Below are 20,400 nucleotides of genomic sequence, written 5' to 3'. Positions count from 1 at the left end.
AAAGGCTTCTTCAGGAGGTTTTTCCATAGCATTCATTCAGTACCGTGTTTTATGAGGCAGTGAAAACAATTACTGGCTGCTTGAAAGATGGCTAATACTACATTGCACAAACTCCGTTATTATTTAAAACAGGTTTTTAATTGTTTTGTAGCTCTTAGTCTAGCAATCAACATTTCAGCATCTGCTGTAGATTTTATAATAGCCATTCATGACAAGTCCAGATAATTTGAGCCCCATCTTTCCTCTGACTGGAGTCAATGGGAGCTTTATCATTGCCTTAAGTCACTGTTTGAATGTTATTGGAATCCATGAGAAGAGGCCCAGGGATGCCAGTCAGTTGAAAGATGCCCTCAGTAGGTTTGGCTCAAACCCTGGGAGCAAAGTGAGGCCTTATAAAGGCCTTCTCCCCATGTCTCCATTTGATAAACACCCTTGTTTGATTTCATTGTGATTATTAAAAAATCCTGTGTTCTCATATCTCTGGCTCATTGGTAGGGACAGCTTACCCTTGTAATGAAAGGACATTTGTCTCTTTCAGAACTGCCCACAAAGCAGTTCCTGGCTGCAAGTATTTGCCATCCGTCAATAAATAATCGAGACAAAATAACCAGAGCTATTGGTGAGCTTTTTGCTCCTGATATTTATCTTTGGCAGAGAAGAGCTTTGGGATTTTGATGAAAGAGAAGCAGTCTTTCATTACACAGACTTTTTTTTTTAATATGATTTTTACCTTCTCAGGAATATTGATGAGAACCCTCCCATCTGCCAGATACTGTCCCCCAGAGCTCAGATGTTATCTGTGTACTCTTTATTCTTGACTCTGTACTTCGTGATGTGATAGAGAATTATTTTCAATAAGATTTCAGCTCCTTTCAGATACAATTTTTCACTTTTATGTTTTCCATACATGCTGAAGGTATTTCAAAAGTTTGTCTGTATTATCACATTATAAAGAAGATGAAAATGGGATAATTTTTAACCTATTGGAAACATGGTATTTTTATTGCCAAGACTGACCCTCTCAGTAGCTAGGATGAGGGTTGGAAAAGCAGCTGTGAGCTAGCAGCTCCCTCAGGATCCAGCTGGGATAGCTTTCTCCTTGTCTATGGGAGAAGCTGATGCTCTCTTTTTAGAACCAGGTGGTCCCATAATGTCCTTTACCATCAACCAGTAGTGAGAGAAAGCAGGAAAACAGGGAGTCAGTGCTCTGCAGTGGCTTCTCACTGTTCAGTGCTTTCCTGTATTTTGAGTGCCCACAGCACCTGCCTGTGATGAAACAGTTGGGAGTGAAAATCTTGATCTGTAACAACCCAAGACCATTTTGTGTTATGGAGGAGAGCTCTGACAGGGGTATCTGGCAGAGGCCTGGTGTGTTTTGTTTGGTTTCAGACACTCATTACTTTCAGGTGGAAGCAGATTGCTCACTTCCTCATCATTGAAAGAATTTTTAATTTGCAATTTGGCCTTGCCTCTTACTAGATTCGTGGTGCATATACTGTGGGATTTTACTTTCATGTCAGTACATATTGTCTTAGTCAATACTGTGGCTCATTTTGAGAGCCATGTTTTAGTTCAGCTCAGCTGTAGAGAAGCATCAGAGTTCCTAAGAGGAAAAAAAAAAAAAAATCTTTTTTCTCTCTGTGCTTTAAATTGATGGAAATGTGGAAACTACAAACTCTTTTTTTTTTTTTTCATGTAAACAGACAATTCCTATAAATGTGTGGAAATAGGCATAAGACCATTGAGCCTTGAAATGATGGAAGACACTTTCAGTGAATGTTCTGAGAGTGTACAAACATCTCAAGAATAGTAAATAACACATTAAGGAAATTTCCAATTATTGGGGTTTTTTTAATAAGGGAAATGATGTATGAAAATAATTTTCTATCCCTGTGTTTTCTGATTGATTTATCAACTTACACTTTTAAATACTTAGGCTGCCAATGTTGCAGATTTTTCAGGAGTCAGTCATTACAATAGTGATAATTAACTTGTTTGTGTTTATTGAGCTGCTTACAGTAAACCATGGCTGTGACTTTCTTCTTGATTATTTCTTATCCAAAGACAAAGCCTTTTTTTTCTCACTTTTTCTCTAACTCTTTTTCAAAAGTAATTGTCTATCTGGCAGTGTAGATCCTTAAAACAGGTCCTTGCCAGTTTCTCAGAGATTATCTGAGGTGAGTGTTCTCAGTGCTATGGTTATTTGGAAGTATTTTTAAGTGTTATTTGGAAGTATTTTTAAATTAAATTTTATTTAAAGGTGTTTTTCTAAAATCTATTTATTTTTAAATAAAGTTATTTTAAATAATTTTGAGAATTAAATTATGGAAGATACACAATTCTCTAAAACTTTTTTTTTTACTGTGCATAATGGGGAGAAATATAGAAACAGAAATACAGAGAATGCCCAGGCTGGGGAGAGGAGCACTGGGTGGTTGTCTGGGTCCCTGAAAGAAGCCCTGACTGATCACATTGGCTGTGCCAGCAGTGCTGAGCTTGTCACATTTGGGATGGCTTTAACTGCAGCTGCTCTTGGTTGAACATGGTCCCTTATGCTGAAATTGGTCTTTGTGGTGCATACCCCAAGTGAAGCCAAGATCTTTCCCTCACCTTCTTTTTTCCCAACAGATAATTGTAGGAGTTCTTCTGCTCTACTACCTTCTTGGAATCAGTGCCTTAATTGGAGCAGCAGTAATCATAGTCCTTGCCCCTGTTCAGTACTTTGTAGCAACAAAACTCTCACAGGCCCAGCGAAGCACATTGGTGAGTGTCTTCAAACTAATTTCTGGTCTAAATATCATATCTGGTAATTATGCATCGGTCTGTGCTTGGAATTACAAAGCTAACCATGGATGTTGGCCCAGAATTGCTTCTCACACGTTTCATAGTGTTCCAGAATGTGAGATTCTAAGTGTAAGCAGTAAATACAGATTTTTTGGGGTTTGTATTTTTCAGCATATGTGGTTCCCTAAGACCAAAAAAGCCTTTAAAACCTTCTAACTTACAAATACAGATGATCAGTAGTCATGGACTGAAGTAGCTCTGGGCAGTGCACAGAGCTGAGAGTTGTACAGGGCAAGCTGTCCAAGGGGAAAGGAAGGAGTGCTGTGTCCAAACATCCGACCCCAGATGTGGAAATCTATCAAACAGATTTATTTAAACAAACTCCATGCACAGTGTGTGCCTCAACTGGGGAGCTTAGAGATCTGCTAAGTCACAAGCTGTTCCTTGATCCCCCATTTGGCTTGTCTATAATTTGAATCACCAGCATCACTGCTGAAAATGTTACCTTGCTTCATTGGCATTCCCATGGCCAGCTGCTCTGAACCTTATTCCCCCTTTCAGCAACTGTTGCACTGCCAAGGAAACCACAGGAACTTGTAGTGGAGCCAGAGCTTGCTGAAATCTCTTCCACCACAGATCACGGGGAGTGATGAGAGTTATTTGTGCATCTTCCTGTGTGGAGAGGAATTCCTTCCCATCAACAGTATGCACCCTTCCAGAAATGTGGACAGCATTCATTCTTGCAGCATCCAGCCATACAGTCAGTGTCACCTAGGACTTCCTGCAGATGGGAACAGTGCTGTTTGTGATGGAAATGTCTGCACTGTGCAAGGGGGCTGCTTATAATTTGTGTCATCCTTATGCTTAGGGAAGCAGTGTTTTTATTGTACTCTTCAGGTAAATGGCTGTGTAAATGTTGCAGGAGTACTCCAACGAGAGACTGAAGAAGACAAATGAGATGCTGCGGGGCATTAAGCTCCTGAAACTCTATGCTTGGGAGCACATATTTCACAGCAGCGTGGAGGAAACCAGACAGAAAGAAATGACTAGCCTCAAGTCTTTTGCCCTTTACACCTCCATATCCAGTAAGTCTGTTCCTTCACAGTAATCCACTGCTCAGCTAAGTGCTACTGAATTATTAGCTACTAATGAGTTTACCATTTCTCTGTCGAGATTATTTCAGTTGCTTTAGGCTCTGATCTGTACTTCTCACTTTCCATCTAGTCAGACCCTGCATTTAATTCAGCAGAACTTTGCTTGTATGGGAAATATGCCTAAAAGAAAAATATGATTGCTGCAAAGAATTGAAGCACTTTTCTGGACAAAAGCTTTCAGGGGACAAATGTTTCACAGACTGTATTTAGCCAGCAATATTCTCTTTTAGAACACAGCATTCAAGAGAAACTGATGTTGAAATTTATTTTTTGAGGTTTTTTTTTTGCATTTTGCACAATTCAGAGCATACAAGTCAGGTGTGAGAGGCATTGTCTTTGCACTGAAGCTCCAACAGACAATATTTACATGTTCTTGCTCAAAAATTGGATTTCTTGTTAAAATAAGTGATTCTTAAAACCATTTCTATATCCTGGAAAGAAAAATATGAGCATTCTGGCACTTTCATCATTCTATATCCTGATTCTTTCCTCTCCTGTTATTTTTCAAGCTGCTTTAAGACTTTATTGTGTTTTTAAAAAGACCTACAGCAAATTGAACTCTGTGTTTGAGGAGATTATATGCAATACCTATATAATTGCTATGGCAATATTTTAGAAATAATTAGTAAAGTCACACTGAAGAATATAATGTGAGATATTAATGAAATGGAAAATTTTAGCAGGAAATTTTTGAGCACTGCTGGGTACCTGTACAAATATCACCTGGGATAATAAGGAGGCCTAGTTCTTATGATCACATAGGTAATGTACTCTAAGAGAAAGATCATGATCCCACTGAATTTATGTGACATTAAATTGAGCTATTCATTGTCTTCTGAGACCAGAATTTCTCTCTGGCAATCCTAAGCACTGTGGGCTTGGAGAGGGGTTTCTGTTTTGACATAAAACAGAATTTAGCTGCATGCTGTGAGAGCAGAAACTCTGTGTTACTCCCAAATCCACATAGATGGGTTCCCTTGGTCTGCAGTGCTTCACGTGGCATTAAAATCTATTTATAGTCAGGGCCAAGGGTTCAGCTGTAGGGCTGTGAAGACTTATTGGAGTTTAAATCCTCACAGAGTCATTTGCAACAGCTAGGAAAAGGTGTATTCATCTCAAGGGTACTGATTATTCTGTGAAGCAATGACATAAGAATCTGTATTATTAGAAAAACTTTAAATATTTACTGATGCTTCTTGAAACATTCCAAGTTTGCAATTGCATTCTTATTTTGTATTAAATGTGATATTTAGGTATGGGCAAAACACAAGAGATAATTTCTCAGTTTGGGTAAAGCAATGCAGCTTTATGTTGATGGTGCTTATAATTTTGGGTTATAAAGGTTACTATTGTTTCAGCCTTGGGAGTTCCTTACACCTTCAGACTTGAGCAGAAATTACACTTGTCTTTGCAAACTTGCACTTTTTCAGACTAAAAAGGGAATATAAACACAGGAGAATTTGCTCTTTTACCTTAAGTATAATTAGAATGAGAGGCATAATCAGCCCAGAACACGTTGGCTAATATTGTAGTGAACACATGATTTAATTTCTTTAGGAGAAAAAATTAGAAGGCATTAGAGGACCACAATTTTTTGTATTTGTGATCTAGAGGAAGGCAGAAAGATGCTAGAATACTAAGACAGCAGAAAAGAGATTTTTATGTATAGTTCTTTTAACAGAGTGTTGAATGGACTCTGGAATTCTTTTCTAAGTACACATAGCTATTAACAGAAATAAAGAATGTGGTTGGAGCTATTTTATTCATAAGGAATAGATTTGCATTGGATTACAGAAAATATACCTACAAGTTTCAGGGCAGTGTTGGCTAGACTACAAGAAAATTACATTTCAAGACCACATGGAAATTGGATCTGGTGTGTCTCACCCCTGTGCCAGGATCCAGGCTTTAAGTACATGGAATTGTTCATGTGCACTAAAAGAGCCACCATAGAAATTACCTCTTCCTGTATTTTAATGAAAGGCTCCCACCAGAATCAAAGTTGGGTGACATCTTTACAGGATTTAATGTACATTAAAATTCAGGAAAGACAGAGAAAGAAAGGAGTTGTTTTCCTACTTCTATAATTTTTTTGCCTAATCTCTCAGAAGCAAAATAACTCCAGGCTTTCTTACAGGAAAATAACAGTGGTTACTGTTACTAAAATATCTAGACCAACTGAACATTTTTCTTGGTTCTTAGTCCACCTTTTTCCAGTAACAAAGTTCTTTTGACTAAAACTAATGAAATGAAATGTCTTAGCTGCAAAATAGAGTTATTTTAGAAAATGTTTTCTTATTCTGGACACTTGAATAGTTGAAAAAAAAGATTTTTTAAAAAAAGGAAAGCAACCCCCAAATTCCAATGCCTCATATTTGTTTGGTTGAAAGAAGTTTGAAGTCCTTGTATGTACAGTGATCTCATATAATAGCAAAATTCAGCTCAGCTTCTTGGGAGCCACCAGGAGTTTAGATGTCTTAACTTCAGTGACCTTTGCCAACCCTACAGAATATTTATTCCATCCAGCTTCCTATTGGACAGGTAGGATCTTGTACTGTGGACAGGAGTAGAGCAGGATCCATCTCTGAGAATCTGATCAGCTTTGCTAGAGTCTCTCAGCAGCTTGTCCCCTAAAAGCAAACCCGTGTACTGCAGCAGTCTCAAAGGCACATTGCAAAGGCAAGGATTTAATGGCATTCAGAAGGACAGAGCTGCAGGCAGCAAGCTTCCCTTCTTTACAATTTCTGTGCTTGTATCTACCTCAAGTTGAAACCAAGTGTGAAAACTGGTCCAGAAGTAGAACCATTAAAGAGACATGAGAGGCTGTTTGTGTTCCAACACAGAATATTTTTCTCAGAAAAATACATAGGGTTTTTTTTCCAGGGATGAGGTGTAAACTGTGCATTTCTAGACTTTAATACATGTTCATCTTTCAAAGCTGAAGCTTTTATTTTGTAATTACACGCTCTAAAATACTTATATTTTTAAATTATCCTCTGACAATGAATTAGAGCTACATGCAATAACTCAGCTATTTTATATAAGCATGAGTACAGAATTTAGGAATATATTGGAGGATTCATTAAAGCCCATCTAAACATAGGCAAGAGAAATATATGACACTGTATAGAGTCCTTCAGGGGTTTATGCCAAACTGTCAACCAGAGGAGTCAAACAATGACACTTCACTTCAGATGAAGTAACTGGGAGAGCTTTTACTGTTTGAACGTAGCTATATCTGAGAGAAGAAAAGGACAGGCACATCTTAAACAAAAAAGAAGTGTCCAGCCTTTTTCTGTTACACCTGTACTGTTGCCTGAGTTCTATTTTAGCTCTAGAGTCTATATTCTTTCTCTGTGTAGTTTACTTACATGAACTAAAGTTGAGTGAAGGTCAAAATGAAAAGGTGATGGTTAAATAATATCCTCAAGTTGTGATAGAGGGGACAGACATGCAGGATAAGAGCATAGAAAACACCACTGTAAAGCAGTGCTAGTAACATTTTAGCATTTAGCATGTCTGAATGAAAATTGTTCCTAAATGTTCCTATGTGTTTTCCTTCACAGTCTTTATGAATGCAGCAATACCAATTGCAGCTGTGCTCATAGTAAGTATGGACTTTGTAAATAGTGTTAATTATGACTGCATTTTCAAGTATAAGTGATGTGGAATTGGGGAAGGAGGAGAACAGGATGCAAACCTGCTGCACATTTGCAGCTCCTCTGGGAGAGAATGGAAAATGCCCACTTCCCTTCCTGGGACCAGAAGCAGCCCAGAGCATGCAGCACTCCCCCAAACTGTTAAGAGAGTATGAATTAAGATTCTGTAAATGAAATACTTGTGAAATATGAGGTCTGTTTTCTTCTTCATGGCAAAACACTGAGGTGATGTTTGTCTCTTTGTAGACATTTGTTGTCCATGCTCATCTGACAAGAAAGGCTGACTTCTCCCCATCAGTGGCATTCGCCTCCCTCTCCCTGTTTCATATCCTGGTGTCTCCATTGTTCCTGCTCTCAAGTGTGGTTAGATCCACTGTCAAAGCATTAGTAAGGTAAGAACTGTAAAATTAATATCTGTCACCTACCGAGTTTCTGAGAATGTGTCCATTGCTCATTTTACAATTTCAAGTTTAGAAATAGCATGGTGATTATTTATCTGTAAACTGCTTCCCAACATTTTTTCCTCTTCATCTTGCTTGTAGAAGGGTAAAAGGTCATCACAGAAGGACATGGTTTTCAGCCTGTATCTCTTGGTTTTGCCTGTTGGGGTAGAGTTAGACTGAAACAAGCAAACAAAAAGCCTTAAAAATCGCTTCTAAGAGTCACAGTAAGTTATTGACTAAATGTCTAATCCAGCCTTGATGAATTTTTACTTTCTGATGCACACATTAGTTTGAGTATTCAAAAGCTCAGCAAATAACCAGTAGAATTGCTGTTTCACTGGGGATTTTGAGCATCAACAGATTAGTGTAAAAATCTCCTAATGCTTTTTCATATGCAGTGTAAGTCTACCTAACTGATAGGGGAAACAGAGTTTGGGCTTTCTTCTTTATTAGGACAACTTTATGACCTCCAATGAAGCTATCTGACAGGCTTATTTAAGCTGTGGGACTGATACTGACCACCAGCCCTTGCTTAATTGCCTTTGTGTTGCTTTGTAGATGGAAGGGAGACTGCAGCACGAGGCTGAGATTGCCTTCAGTGTTTGAAAATTCCCTGACAGTGCAAAGTCACAGCTGTGTCCTCTCTCCTAAGAAGTGTGAAATCTGAGAGCATCAGCAGCTGGCAGGAAATGTTTTGCAGCCACTGTGGTAGTCCCTAGAGCCATGGCAAATTTTCATGCAAAGATTACAGCCAGCAAAGTGCCTGGGAGCCCACACTGACACTGCCTATTACCGGCAGGCATTTATTTTGGCTTGTCTAAGGATTTCTTTGCAAATGAATTGTGCCTGCTAATGCCACAGGAGCAATTTGAAAGCAATTAGTATCAGCCAAGTATTAATTGTTGCTAGCTGGGAGTTCTTCATGGGTTATTCTGGAGATATCTTCTTGTTGGCAGGCTGTTGCCCTGCCATTTGTGGTGCAGACAGGAATCAGACTCTGTGACAAAGCTGGCATCATCCTTGCTGGCTGTCTGTATCACCCAGGTAGTGTTCCAGAGTGCATTGCTCCATAGTGCTGGTGGTGCTGCTCTCTCTAGAGTGCCTCACCCTTCAGAGGAATATTTTGGAAGCATGTGCCAGATATTTTCAAGTCATATAAAGATGTGGTTGCTGAAATAATTTAGTAAATGTTAAAAAGCAGACAGTTGAGTTTGCACCAATTGAGCACACCTATTGTTTTCTTGCTGCTACTTGTTACACCTTCCTGCTTATAAGTAGCTGGTCAGGCAGAGGTGACCTAACCTGGCAAATCTGTATTCCAGCTTTTTTAGGCTGTGGTAGTCTAACTGATTTTAGCACGTGTGCAAAGACAGCTTTTCCTGGAGTGACAGAAAGGGACTAAGTAGTGCAGAAGATGATCCAGCAGTGAAACCAGCATGGAAAGGACAGTAAGAGAGTGTTACTGGCTTTGCTTCCCAGGCACTCCACAAGCCCTGCTCTCTTAGTGTTGGCTACAGTCTTTGATGCCCAGTGCTATCAAGGACAATAACATTGATCAATAGCCATATCAGTATCTTTAATTGCCCAATTGCACACTTTGCCCAATTCCAAAGCAGCCCCATGGATGGGCATTGACACACTCACAACCACTGTGTGACTGACAGATTTAAAGCTTCTGTTCCCTGTAGGATCCCTGAAAATGTTCCAAGTTATGGGCTTGGGTGTCTGCTTCTGAGAGGAGCAACTGGTTAAAGTCTTTAGGAAGGTGACAAGTCTGATACCTCTTTGTACAGTGGTTCTTTGGGATTTTTTAATGTGTGGAGTGTTTCTGCCACTGAAAACTGAAACTGAGGAGTCAATAGATGTATTTCTTCAATGTGAGTCTTCAGGGACAAAGAGTGCAGTGTACCATTCTCAATCAGCAAAGGTTAAGCAGCAAGAGTGGTATTATGTCTCTTACTGGGTTTAATATCAAACCATCTTTCCAGTCAGCTGTGCAAATAACCGTGTTTTAATCAATATGTCCTTTCTGTGGCTTAAAAATAAGTTCCCCTCTGGAGATATTGGAATACTCAAATTGTGCTGTCAGCAGGAGCTCTTCAGAGAACGTCCTTTTTCTATTCTTTAAGTGTTCAGAACAGTCTGGCATCCTAAGTAAGAGCTGTTGCCTCTAACACAAGATATTCTCACAGCTCTACTGTGTTTCTTCTATATTTGCCTCAGGAGGAGTAATTCCAGCATTATACAGAGCGTTGGGCTGGGGTTTGCAGAGAGTACAGACACCTGGATACACAACTAGAGAATAAAATCAAATTGTTGGATGGCTTAATAGAGACATACTCTTGTTAGGATGTGCATGGTCTGAGAATGTTTGCTGTCTTCCTTTCCTACCCCTCTAGACCCTGGAGCAGATACATGGGGGACTTCACTTCTCTGTCTGTTCCTTCTATCTTCACAGCAATTTCTCAAATATCAGTGTAATTTTCATGCAGAGAATATAGGTGCAGCTGCATATCAAATCCGTATAGGCAGCATCTAAACCATCATTTAGTCCATTTAAAAACACTTGAGATTTTCTTTTAAATATTTGGTTCGCTGAACAAAAAGGGTAAGATTCCTAGCCCTGTTTTCCAGAGCTTTGTGCAAATAGTTATTAATATTTCTAGCAATGGACCTTCTAATCACTTCCTTTGAGATATAAGACCTTCCCATTAAGGGATCAAAAAATGATCCCAAATTAATTATTATTCCTCTTGTCTCATCCCAAATAGTTATTCTCCCCCTTTTTGTTGTTTAGATTGTAGCACCCCGTCTAGCTAAATTCCCTCCACTGAATCCACTAAGAGATCCACTGATCTCAGTCCCCAGCTGCCATTAGCAATCAGTAAGGTTGACAGAAAAACTCTAGAATCAGTTCTCTCCTAGGGAGTCCCAGGGTGACTTTGATCTCTGCTTGCAGGACAAGTGTTAGCTGTGCAGGGAGTCTGCCTGTGGCAGTTCTGCAGTGCCTGGATCCAGCAATGTTTTGGCATCAGTGGGGGATCTCACAAGGTTCTTAGGAGAAACTAAGTCTTTGTCTAAAGAAGAAATCCATGGTAGTGGAATGCAAAATAAATCTTGGCAGGTGAATTCTTATTTTATGAGATTGGCATCCTAACAGATTACCACGTATCACAATGGTTCAGTGGCATTGTTTTTCCTCTTTCTCCCCTGTGAGCCTAAGGCTAAACATTGAAATCAGTTTTTTTTCAGCTCTTGTCCATAAATTTATTTTTAGGCCTCCTGGCACTTTATAATTTTGAAGACTTATTTCCAGCTAATTGAGCTCCTTTGATGTTGAGTTCATGATTCAATCCAATTCTTTCACAAATTTCATTTGCTGCTCCTGTGAGTTGATTAGACATACATTTTATAAAGTCAGGTACAGAGATAAAATTGATGCCCTGATCTGTTAAATGTCTTAATAAAGGCACATTATCTCTTAGCTAATTAAATCTTAAAGCAGCTAGTGAAAATTTTATGCCTTCTTCTTTGTTGCTGGTTGTCAGGATTCCTTTTATATCTCATCTGTTGAATACTACTCTGTTGTGGTGTATTCCTTTATCTAGTTACCTTATGCACATCATATTTCACCACAGATGTTTGAATTTGGCTCACAGTGTACAGCTTTCATAAGACTGTTCAGTAGGACTGACTGGGCCAAACTTGATCAGCATAAATTACTAAAATTCTATAAAATTCATAAATTAACTAAAATTGAGTGAGTGGTTTCAAAACAAACCACTGCTGTAGCCCTTCTGTGTCCCACCAAATGCCTGAAAAAACCTTTGTGTGAGATCGCTCTGGAGGTGTCAGAAGAGACACGACTTGAGGAACATCTGCACAAACTGTTAAAATATCACTGTTAAGAGGCAACTGGACAGGTTTTGAAATCTTCCTTGAGTAACTTCCCATTGCATGTTTTCATACACCTGTAACCAAACAAGAACAAACAAAACTATGCAGCAGACAGCTGAAGTACCAGAAGGAATGCTCTGTAATAAACATTGCACTGAACAAAAGTTTTGCTTCCAAGGTTGAGGTGTCATTGTGGGGTTTTTTCCCTTTCAGTGTGCAGAAATTGAGTGAATTCCTGTCAAGTGAAGAAATTGGAGAAGAGCATGATAAATCTTCAGAGCTAAGAACTGCAGATAATCACAGCAAGTACCAAGCAGTGGTGAGTAAAGCTGTCTCATTGCCGGTGAAGTGGCTGCAGTCGTTTGTACCCAGAATAAATTTTTCACTTCTCCATTTCCTACTGATTATTTCTTGCAATTGCAAAACCTCTATTTTAATACCCTGAACTTCATCATTCACGCTATGGTTGCTAGAGTTTGGGACATGTTGCTGATGCTGCCACCAATTAGTGCTTATTTCTGTCTCTGATTTTGCACAGCCACTCAAGGTTGTGAACCGCAAGAGGCCTGCCAGGGAGGACTGGAACAATTACAGCTCTCACATGAGAAGACCCATTAACATCACAGAAGCAGATGATTTTTGTGTAAAGGTGATATGAAGGTCACTCTACTAACACTTATATTAGCTCACTAATGGTCACTTTTGTACTCTGATGGCAGTTTCAAGTTCAAGACCCAGCATTTTGTGTGAACTGTCAGGCACTTGTGCACATGTCAGAGATTAACCTCCACCTTTCTTATAACTGTCTTCTTTTTAAGAATTAACTAATAATTGTGATCAGTTGCAATTATTCCTCTAGATTTCACCCAGCCATTTACTATTTCAAGTGTTTAAGTCATTAGCCCTGTTCTCAGGTCCAAAATTTTTAACTCAGAACAGCCAAGATTGGAAGGAACCTCAAAAGATCTGACCCAACCTTTTATGTATGCCAGACTCTATCTTCCAGTTCCAAAGTCTGTATAGAATAATAGGATGAAGAAAATTGAAAAGAATTTTTTCTAGGTGTTCCCAAAATAATGTCATCATGGGTCTTCCTGTTTTGGAATTCCTAGTAGCCTTTCCCCAGATGAAATTAAAAACTAATTCCCAAAGACCTAGCTTGTCTGAAGAAAAAAATTACAATTACCTATTTTGAAGACTGATGCTCTTGATTTGTTGTGGGAATGGCCAGAAGTAATAAAAATCCTGATGGTTGTTATAGTGATGAAGCTGTTTATTTAGGGAGCCTGCTAATACATTTGCATTAGAAGATGAATAATTCAGTTTCATGGGACTAAGTAGGACAACTGGTAATGCTTTCAGGGATTTTTTTTATACGTGCTGAATTGGTGCAGGATCCTTCTTAACAGACTTCCAGGAAAATAAGAGGAATATTTGAAAGAGGGTTCTGGGGGCAGTGTTGGGTCAAAAGACTGCCTGGAGTGCTAATAGTGTCACAAAGGAGAGGCCAGTGCAGTGACCTCTGTAAGGCCTGAACAGAAAGCCAGGCCCAGGGATAATTTTTGGCTCCATCTGCTGACACCACTGTTACCAGGAGCCCCTGGGTCAGGGAATTTGTGCAGGTACTGCCTGCCTGCAGCTCATTGCCCAGGAAGGGGCATTAGTTGAGAATGGATTACCAAAGGCAGCCAGAGGATCCTAAGGGAGGAACACCACGCTCGCTTTTGTTCAAGATAGGAGTATCAGCTTTTCTCCAGGGTGGGATAAAAGTGTCCCCTTCCGTGCTTCTTAGATGAAAAATTGTTGTACCTTGCATAGCTGAAGGGCTTTGAAGGCTTTAGTGGCTCTGAAGAAGTGAGAGAAGAGGGTCCTGTATAAATGTAAGCCTTTTAAAATTGTCTCCCATTCCTTGTTTCTCGTAGTATCCATGGAAATTCCATTTAAAGTCTGAATAGGCTTTGTTTCCTGGTTTTATTCTTTTTCAATGAAATTATTTCTGTATCTAGCAAAACCTAGATTGTCTGAGAATCATGTCAGAAATACAAAGGAAAATGCTGTACTGGGCAGCAACATCTAATTTCATGGAAACCTGGTTCTGCAGGTCTGCTTGGAATTTGGGTGGTGTAATTGCTGTGTAAGCTGCACTGTGTCTCGAGTGACATTCAGGGCTCTGCAGAGAGCATACTGGGCATTGATGTGATTTAATTGTATTATAGTCATTTCACTTATTACATGTACCCACCTTACAGACAACAGAACAAGAGAAACTCCCAATGGCAACTTTTTTTGCCCTTATGAATTCTCAATAATTTTCTAATAGTCTAATAGTGCTTGTTTGAGTTCAGAGGTTTCTGCCCATCAAAGTACAGTCCGTTACAAAGTCAGTCACTTGAAGATCTGTTTCCTGCATTGGGCAAAGGCTAACCCTGTTCCTGTGCTCAGTGTAATGAAAAAAGAAGTGTCTCTGATGTTGGGGGGGGGGAATAGTGAGCTCTAAATCTGGATTTCTGTTCATCTTATCTCTCCATATTGTTATAGATCACAAATGGATTTTTCACTTGGACACCTGAAGGTCCTCCAGCGTTGTCCAATATTGATATTCGAATCCCTCAAGGTACAAAATTACATCAGATAAACAGAATAAGGTATCTGTCCATAGTTATTTGGTAAATCATAACCTTATGTATACCTTCCACCTTCACAGGGCAGCTAACAATGATTGTAGGACAGGTGGGCTGTGGTAAGTCATCTCTTTTGCTGGCCATACTTGGTGAGATGCAGAAGATCTCTGGGAACATATCCTGGACCAGGTAGGGGCATTTAATGTAAAATTCTACTTTAATTTAAAAATTTAGCTTGAGTAGAGTGATAATGCAGAAAAATCCCAAAATCTCTCCTGACAACTTGTGGAGTCAAGAATTTTCTAGATACACAGTCAAGATAAAAACCTTACCCTAAGATCAGAAAGAATCCCCAGCCAGGGTGAAACAAGCTACCTATTCCATTAATAGGACAGGACAACCATTCTTGAGCTTTCTGCACTCCAGCAACTTAACCTGAGTGAAACTGTAACTAATTTGGAATTAGAATTAATGAGCTTGAGGTGTTGTGCAGCTAGAGAATGGTGTTTGCACTTTCAGGCCTGAGCTGATGTCTTTGCATTGAGCTCTGAAGAGGTTCTGGCTCAATAGGAGCAGTGCCTGGCTCAGATGTGTGCTCCATCCCAGCACCAGGCTAATGCCTGAGAATTTGAGGAGTGTCTTTCAAGTGGCAGTGACCTCAGAGTCATCCCCAGTGCATCCTGCCTGATCTGACAGGAGTGAGTCAGCCATGTCCTGCCCTCCTTCCCCAAGGGGACACAGCACCTGGACTCTGATAGCCACTTAGAGATTCCACTCATGTCTGACTTGGGTATTGGCCTTGAAGGGAGGGCAAAAAACTGTTCTGAACTCCAGCAGCTTCTGTTGGGACTTCTCTTGACCTTCAGGTGAGGTGACAGATGGTAAAATATATTGCAGTAAATTCCTGCCATCTCTCATACAGTTTGATCAATTTGTGTGAACATTTTTGTCCTGTTTATTTCACATTAGCAGACTTCCTACCCCCACAGTCTGCACTTTGCCCTTTGGGCTATGTTTATTTGTAGATAAAGCTCAACAAATTGCAGGAGTACCTAGAGAAACAATTAGTTTTATTTCCAATTGTTTGGGAATGAAGGAAAACCAGGCTACCTATAAATCAAATCCCCACACTCTGATGGACAGAGGGTCATTGTTTTGCAATGGATTCTGCAGCGATTTTGTGGAAGGGTTCTCTAAATTCCTTGACTGTTTGTCAAGAGATATGATTTCTATCCAGCCTTCATGTGTAAGCCAGTCACACTACTGAGAATTGCACGTGCTTTAATAGCAATAATCTGTGGAAGGAAGGTTGTCTACTTTTTAGGTGGGGAAAATGAAACATAAGAAGCTGACCCTTTCAGCTAGTGAGGGAAACAAGCACAGCAGCCAAAGTTCCAGAATGTGGTGATCTATCCATGAGAATATACTTCCATAAGCAGAAAATCAGACTGTGGTGAGGAACCATACAGAATCCCTGCAGCCTTATTAGGTGAACTAATTTCATTTCAGCAAGACTGTAGTTTTTTACAGATGATATAACATGATTAAGAAGTGTAATTTGAATGTCTGATGCTAAACTAAAACAGATGACATGATGTTTCTGATCAGAAACTGTGTTGTGGTTTTAAATAGCACTTGTTTAGAAGTATGTTCTTCACAACAGTGGAAAGGTCAGAACTGGTTTTCATGTCTTCTATATGTGCCAAAGTATCACAAGGTGCAATTCAGTTGTTATCACATTTGCTGTGCTATCTGTCAGATATGTAGAAAGGGACTTGTGGCTGAACAATCTGAGCACTGTAAGTGCTGGCTGCTCTGGGGCAGATTAGGTGTTGTCTCATCTTTCAGAGCTGCTGCCATGTGCCCTGGTCTATTCAGAGTGATGGATGCAGCCAGTGTGGGCTGCACCCCTGTGTTGTAAAGCTATCAGATGAAAGCTCCCTTAATTTGATAAGAAAATACTAATGCCTGACTGGGAACATGCAACCTTATCCCAGGTTCAGGGAGAGTAGTCTTATCAAGTAATCATCAGGGCTTGTAGCCCAAGCTCAGGCAATTGAAAGTGTCACCAAAATCACTTAAGTTCCTTGTTAGAGCTCTTTCTTTGGGAATGCTTGGCTTCAGTCATTCACATTACAGAATAGACCTGAATTAGTTCATCCAAATTTCCTTCCCCTTCCCTTCCTCCAAGGTCATAGCTATCAAGATGAAGGATGTATCCTGCTGACATGTCACTCAGTGCTCAGGAAATCTGGATGCTGTTTCTGGCCCTTCCTTTGATCTAATGGACAACAAGTTATTTCCCTACTCTTTGCCTCCATGCTTTATGAATAAACAGGATTAACTGTGTATCATTTTTCTTGTTTCTTACAAAAATTCTTTCAAACCCTTAAAAAGTAATGTAGTTTATTCCTGGGCAAAGAGGGAGATAATCTGAAGTGAACCATGGCTCATTTGTGATATTTTTGTTGTGTCACAGTGTGTGTCCAGAAGATTCAGTCAGATTAATGCCTCTTGTCCAAAACAGCCTGAAAGCATCTCAGTATAAATACTTGATCATATGGTTAAGGATTTAACAAAAATAGAGGAATCATTTTTTATCTTCTGTGCAGGTGGTAAATGATAATGATTTGACCTGTTATTGAGTAAATAATTACAGTATATGCCATGCTAATTTCTTCTGGACAGTATCTCACTTTTAATAGTCCCAATTCAAGTCTTGTTGGAGTACATAATACCAGAAAACTGACCTAATATTGCTCAAACATAATTATGTCATTTATTTTAAACAGGAATACATTCTTGCATGTGAATCTTGAGTCCATCTTACTGTGGAGTTGACTGGTTTCATCTAGTAAAACAAATTCAAGTTGTTTTTATGCCTACAAAGTAAATTGGTTGTTTAAATTACATGTTTACTGGAGTTTTCAGAAACATCCAAGTACTTAATTTAAGTGGAAAATCAACATCTGAAGGCTTGAAAATCTCAGTAGGGTTATCTTTGCATCGTTAGACATCTAAAATACCTTGACAAATTAGATCTAGACCTCATTATCAAGCATATGTTACTTTGGCATTTCAGTATCCTTAATTGCCAAGAGTATGCAGGAAAAGGGGGAAGGAAGGGATAGGACAAGTGTGGAAAAGTTGGCTGAGAAATTTGAGCTAAAACTCCAAATGGAGAATAATTGTTTTCCTGCTACAGAGCAGAAACAGAGATCAGGGAATTGATTAAAATTGGTTCAGGGTCTTTGTGCCATGCAGGGAAGGGCTGGAAAAGGAATTTTCTATTTCAGCCTATCACTAGTTCCTGTAAAGAATGTGTTTCTAGTTAATGATATGCAGCAGGCTTATGGGTTTTTGGAGATTGGACCACTGAGTTCACATGGTCACTAAAGACCAGTGGAGTGAGAGTTTACTGTGGAAAAGCTTTGTTCAGTACACAGACCTTTGGAGTAAAGGTACTGGTGGCTGCCTGGTGCACTCAAATTGTACAGTAATTTGATTTAGATATGGTCATTGCTTATTGTGCATAAATTTTATGGAAGTGTCTCAAACCAACTTTTTAATCTGCAGGTATAGTTTTCTCTCCTGGATATTTATAAGCAAATTGTGTTGGCTCAAAGTTAATGAGACTGTCCTCTTTAAAGCATCAAAGACTTTGTTCCTCCTTGATTTTGTTTATATCATTTGACACACAGATTTTTCACTCTTTGAATGGAACTGAATTTAGCATCAGTGATAAGTATGCCCAGTCATCCTGTCAAAACAACTCTGAACATCTTTTTGTACGTTCAAAAATAGCAAAACCAAAACCTGTCTGTCCTTTGGACCTGCCTACATTTACACAAGCACATCACCCCAAGGATAGGGCTGGCACAGGACACAGTATGTGGCAACTGAAGGTGGGATTTGGGGTTACAGTAACCCATTATATGCTGTAATGATGCAGTTACTCTTGTGGGGAAAAAAAACCAAAAAACAGTATCACAAATTATCATTTGGTTTTCCCAGAAAATGAACTTTTTATAATGGAACATCATTCTTGTCACAGCAGGACTTCTCAGTTCTGCTAGCACCTCCAGGACAGGGTGGAGGTGATTTTGAGTCAAATTAATGTTTATAAGGTAAAAAAGGGTCACCACATCTTTTTGCCTGATGAAATCAAGTCAGTTTGTGTAGAAGTAACAGATGCTGCACTGCAGCCCCGTGATAAGTAATGTTTGCAGCCTGTACACTAAGTGGAATTTAATAGTTTTTCTTTTCTGGGCAGATTGCTTGTGCTCACTTAAGTAAATAATCTTTGCTTTCTGTTTGTGATGCAGCTGCACTTCTGACAGTGAGACGGGGGAAGATTTCAGGTATGGCTTATATGCAATTATTGGCTTTCCTGCTGAATTGATTGCAGTAGAAAAAACCAAAGGTTTCTAAAATCTGTGCTGAAGATATAGAGTCAGAATTCTGAAAATCAGTGTAATTTTAACTGCATTATCTCAGGATACAATTTATGAAAGCACTTATTCAAGTTACAAAAATTAGAATTGGATTTCTGTTATGAAAGCATTGCCCTTTGAAGATTTTTAAAATCCTATCCTGATTTGTCTTTGAAAATCTTTCTCTAAAGATCTGAATCAGGATATGTTACACTTTGAAAAATGGTATTAAGTATTTAAGGTCTCATTTATTAAAGCAAATTCTCCCCATTACCCTTCTCTTCATTTTTTCACATCCTGTCATAAGTTTGTTTTCTCACCTACCATTCTTCAGGCACATGCAGAGAAGTGTGGAGAGTAAGGGATTAGTCCATCTGTTGGCACAGAAATTATTTTTACCTGATTAACATAGCTCAGCATGGATTTTGGGAATATTTACCAAATCAACTAAGAACAAAGCTTTCTGACTTCGGGGCACAAGCCCCCAGAATGTAAGAGGTTTACAAACCTTGTAAAAGTGATGATCCTGTTCCTGCTGGACTCAGTGAGAACTTTGTTGTTGAAATCAGCAGTGTCATGTGGCCTCCCTTGACTTAGGCTAAATCCTGTGGCTTTTACTGACCAGAATATTTTCTTGGTTCTGTGATTCTCCAGCTATTTCCTTGCCTGTTCTTTAGATTTGCAGCTTCTTCTCTCCCTTGTACTTTATTTCTCAGACTTGTTGCCCGGTTGTCAGGCTGAGTCCTCTAAAACTGCTGCTCCCATCTGTGTGTAGTATAAGAGGAACTTTCATGTACCTCATGTCTAAGCCTCATGGTAAAGGATACTTTGAAATCTTACAGTCCTTTCTGTGTTCAGAGACTGAAGTTTCTGGGCCAAGTTGAATGAAAACCATTTGAACCCATTAAGATACAAGAGAAGTATGATCAGAATCATGTTTGAAACTGGTATGGAGATGGATGAGGAAGAGTGAGATAGCATGCACAACAATATGGCAAGAGTATAAAAAGTAGGAAAGAATATTGGACTGGATGAAACAATTACTTACATGTTCTGGGAATCCTGGTTGGTTAAGTGCTGTAAGAATACCTTTGGTGGTTTTGTTGCACTAACATCCTGTAGAACTGTTTTGGTGTTCTCAGAACAGAATTTTGGGTCAAAGTCTTTTAAGGTCTTGAGCATTTACTCATAGGTGTTGAAGGCTTTCTACGAGGTTGTTTAGCACTTCTCCAAACTGAAGCTTTAACTCTACCCTCTTTAGGTCAATATCACATGGCACAGAAATTTAGCATAAAAAGAGCTTTATTTCTGCTATGCAGTCATTTTGCTGTATTTTTAATTATAGCATAGTTATATTACTTTGTGGTGTTTTTTTCACTATCTGAAATATTATTTTTTTTTTTAAAAAC

At 39.2% G+C, this 20,400-nt stretch overlaps 1 protein-coding gene across 3 annotated transcripts in view; it reads left to right on the top strand.

The window, feature by feature from the left end:
- Nucleotides 1-20,400, top strand: part of ABCC8 (ATP binding cassette subfamily C member 8) — a 73,298-nt gene that overhangs the window by 22,183 nt on the left and 30,715 nt on the right. For 2 of the 3 annotated variants that reach the window (XM_059848958.1, XM_059848960.1), the window contains exons 9-17: nt 2,629-2,763; nt 3,707-3,869; nt 7,505-7,545; nt 7,844-7,989; nt 12,151-12,256; nt 12,476-12,586; nt 14,476-14,551; nt 14,642-14,747; nt 18,884-18,919. In XM_059848958.1, the coding sequence (XP_059704941.1) occupies nt 2,629-2,763; nt 3,707-3,869; nt 7,505-7,545; nt 7,844-7,989; nt 12,151-12,256; nt 12,476-12,586; nt 14,476-14,551; nt 14,642-14,747; nt 18,884-18,919 (920 nt within the window). The remainder of the gene's footprint in view (nt 1-2,628; nt 2,764-3,706; nt 3,870-7,504; nt 7,546-7,843; nt 7,990-12,150; nt 12,257-12,475; nt 12,587-14,475; nt 14,552-14,641; nt 14,748-18,883; nt 18,920-20,400) is intronic. The other variant, XM_059848959.1, reaches the window with a different exon arrangement.

Source organism: Haemorhous mexicanus, chromosome 6 (genome assembly GCF_027477595.1).
Source record: "Haemorhous mexicanus isolate bHaeMex1 chromosome 6, bHaeMex1.pri, whole genome shotgun sequence".
NCBI lineage: Eukaryota > Metazoa > Chordata > Aves > Passeriformes > Fringillidae > Haemorhous > Haemorhous mexicanus.
Note: the sequence above shows the minus strand (reverse complement) of the source record. Positions and strands in the feature narration are given on the sequence as shown.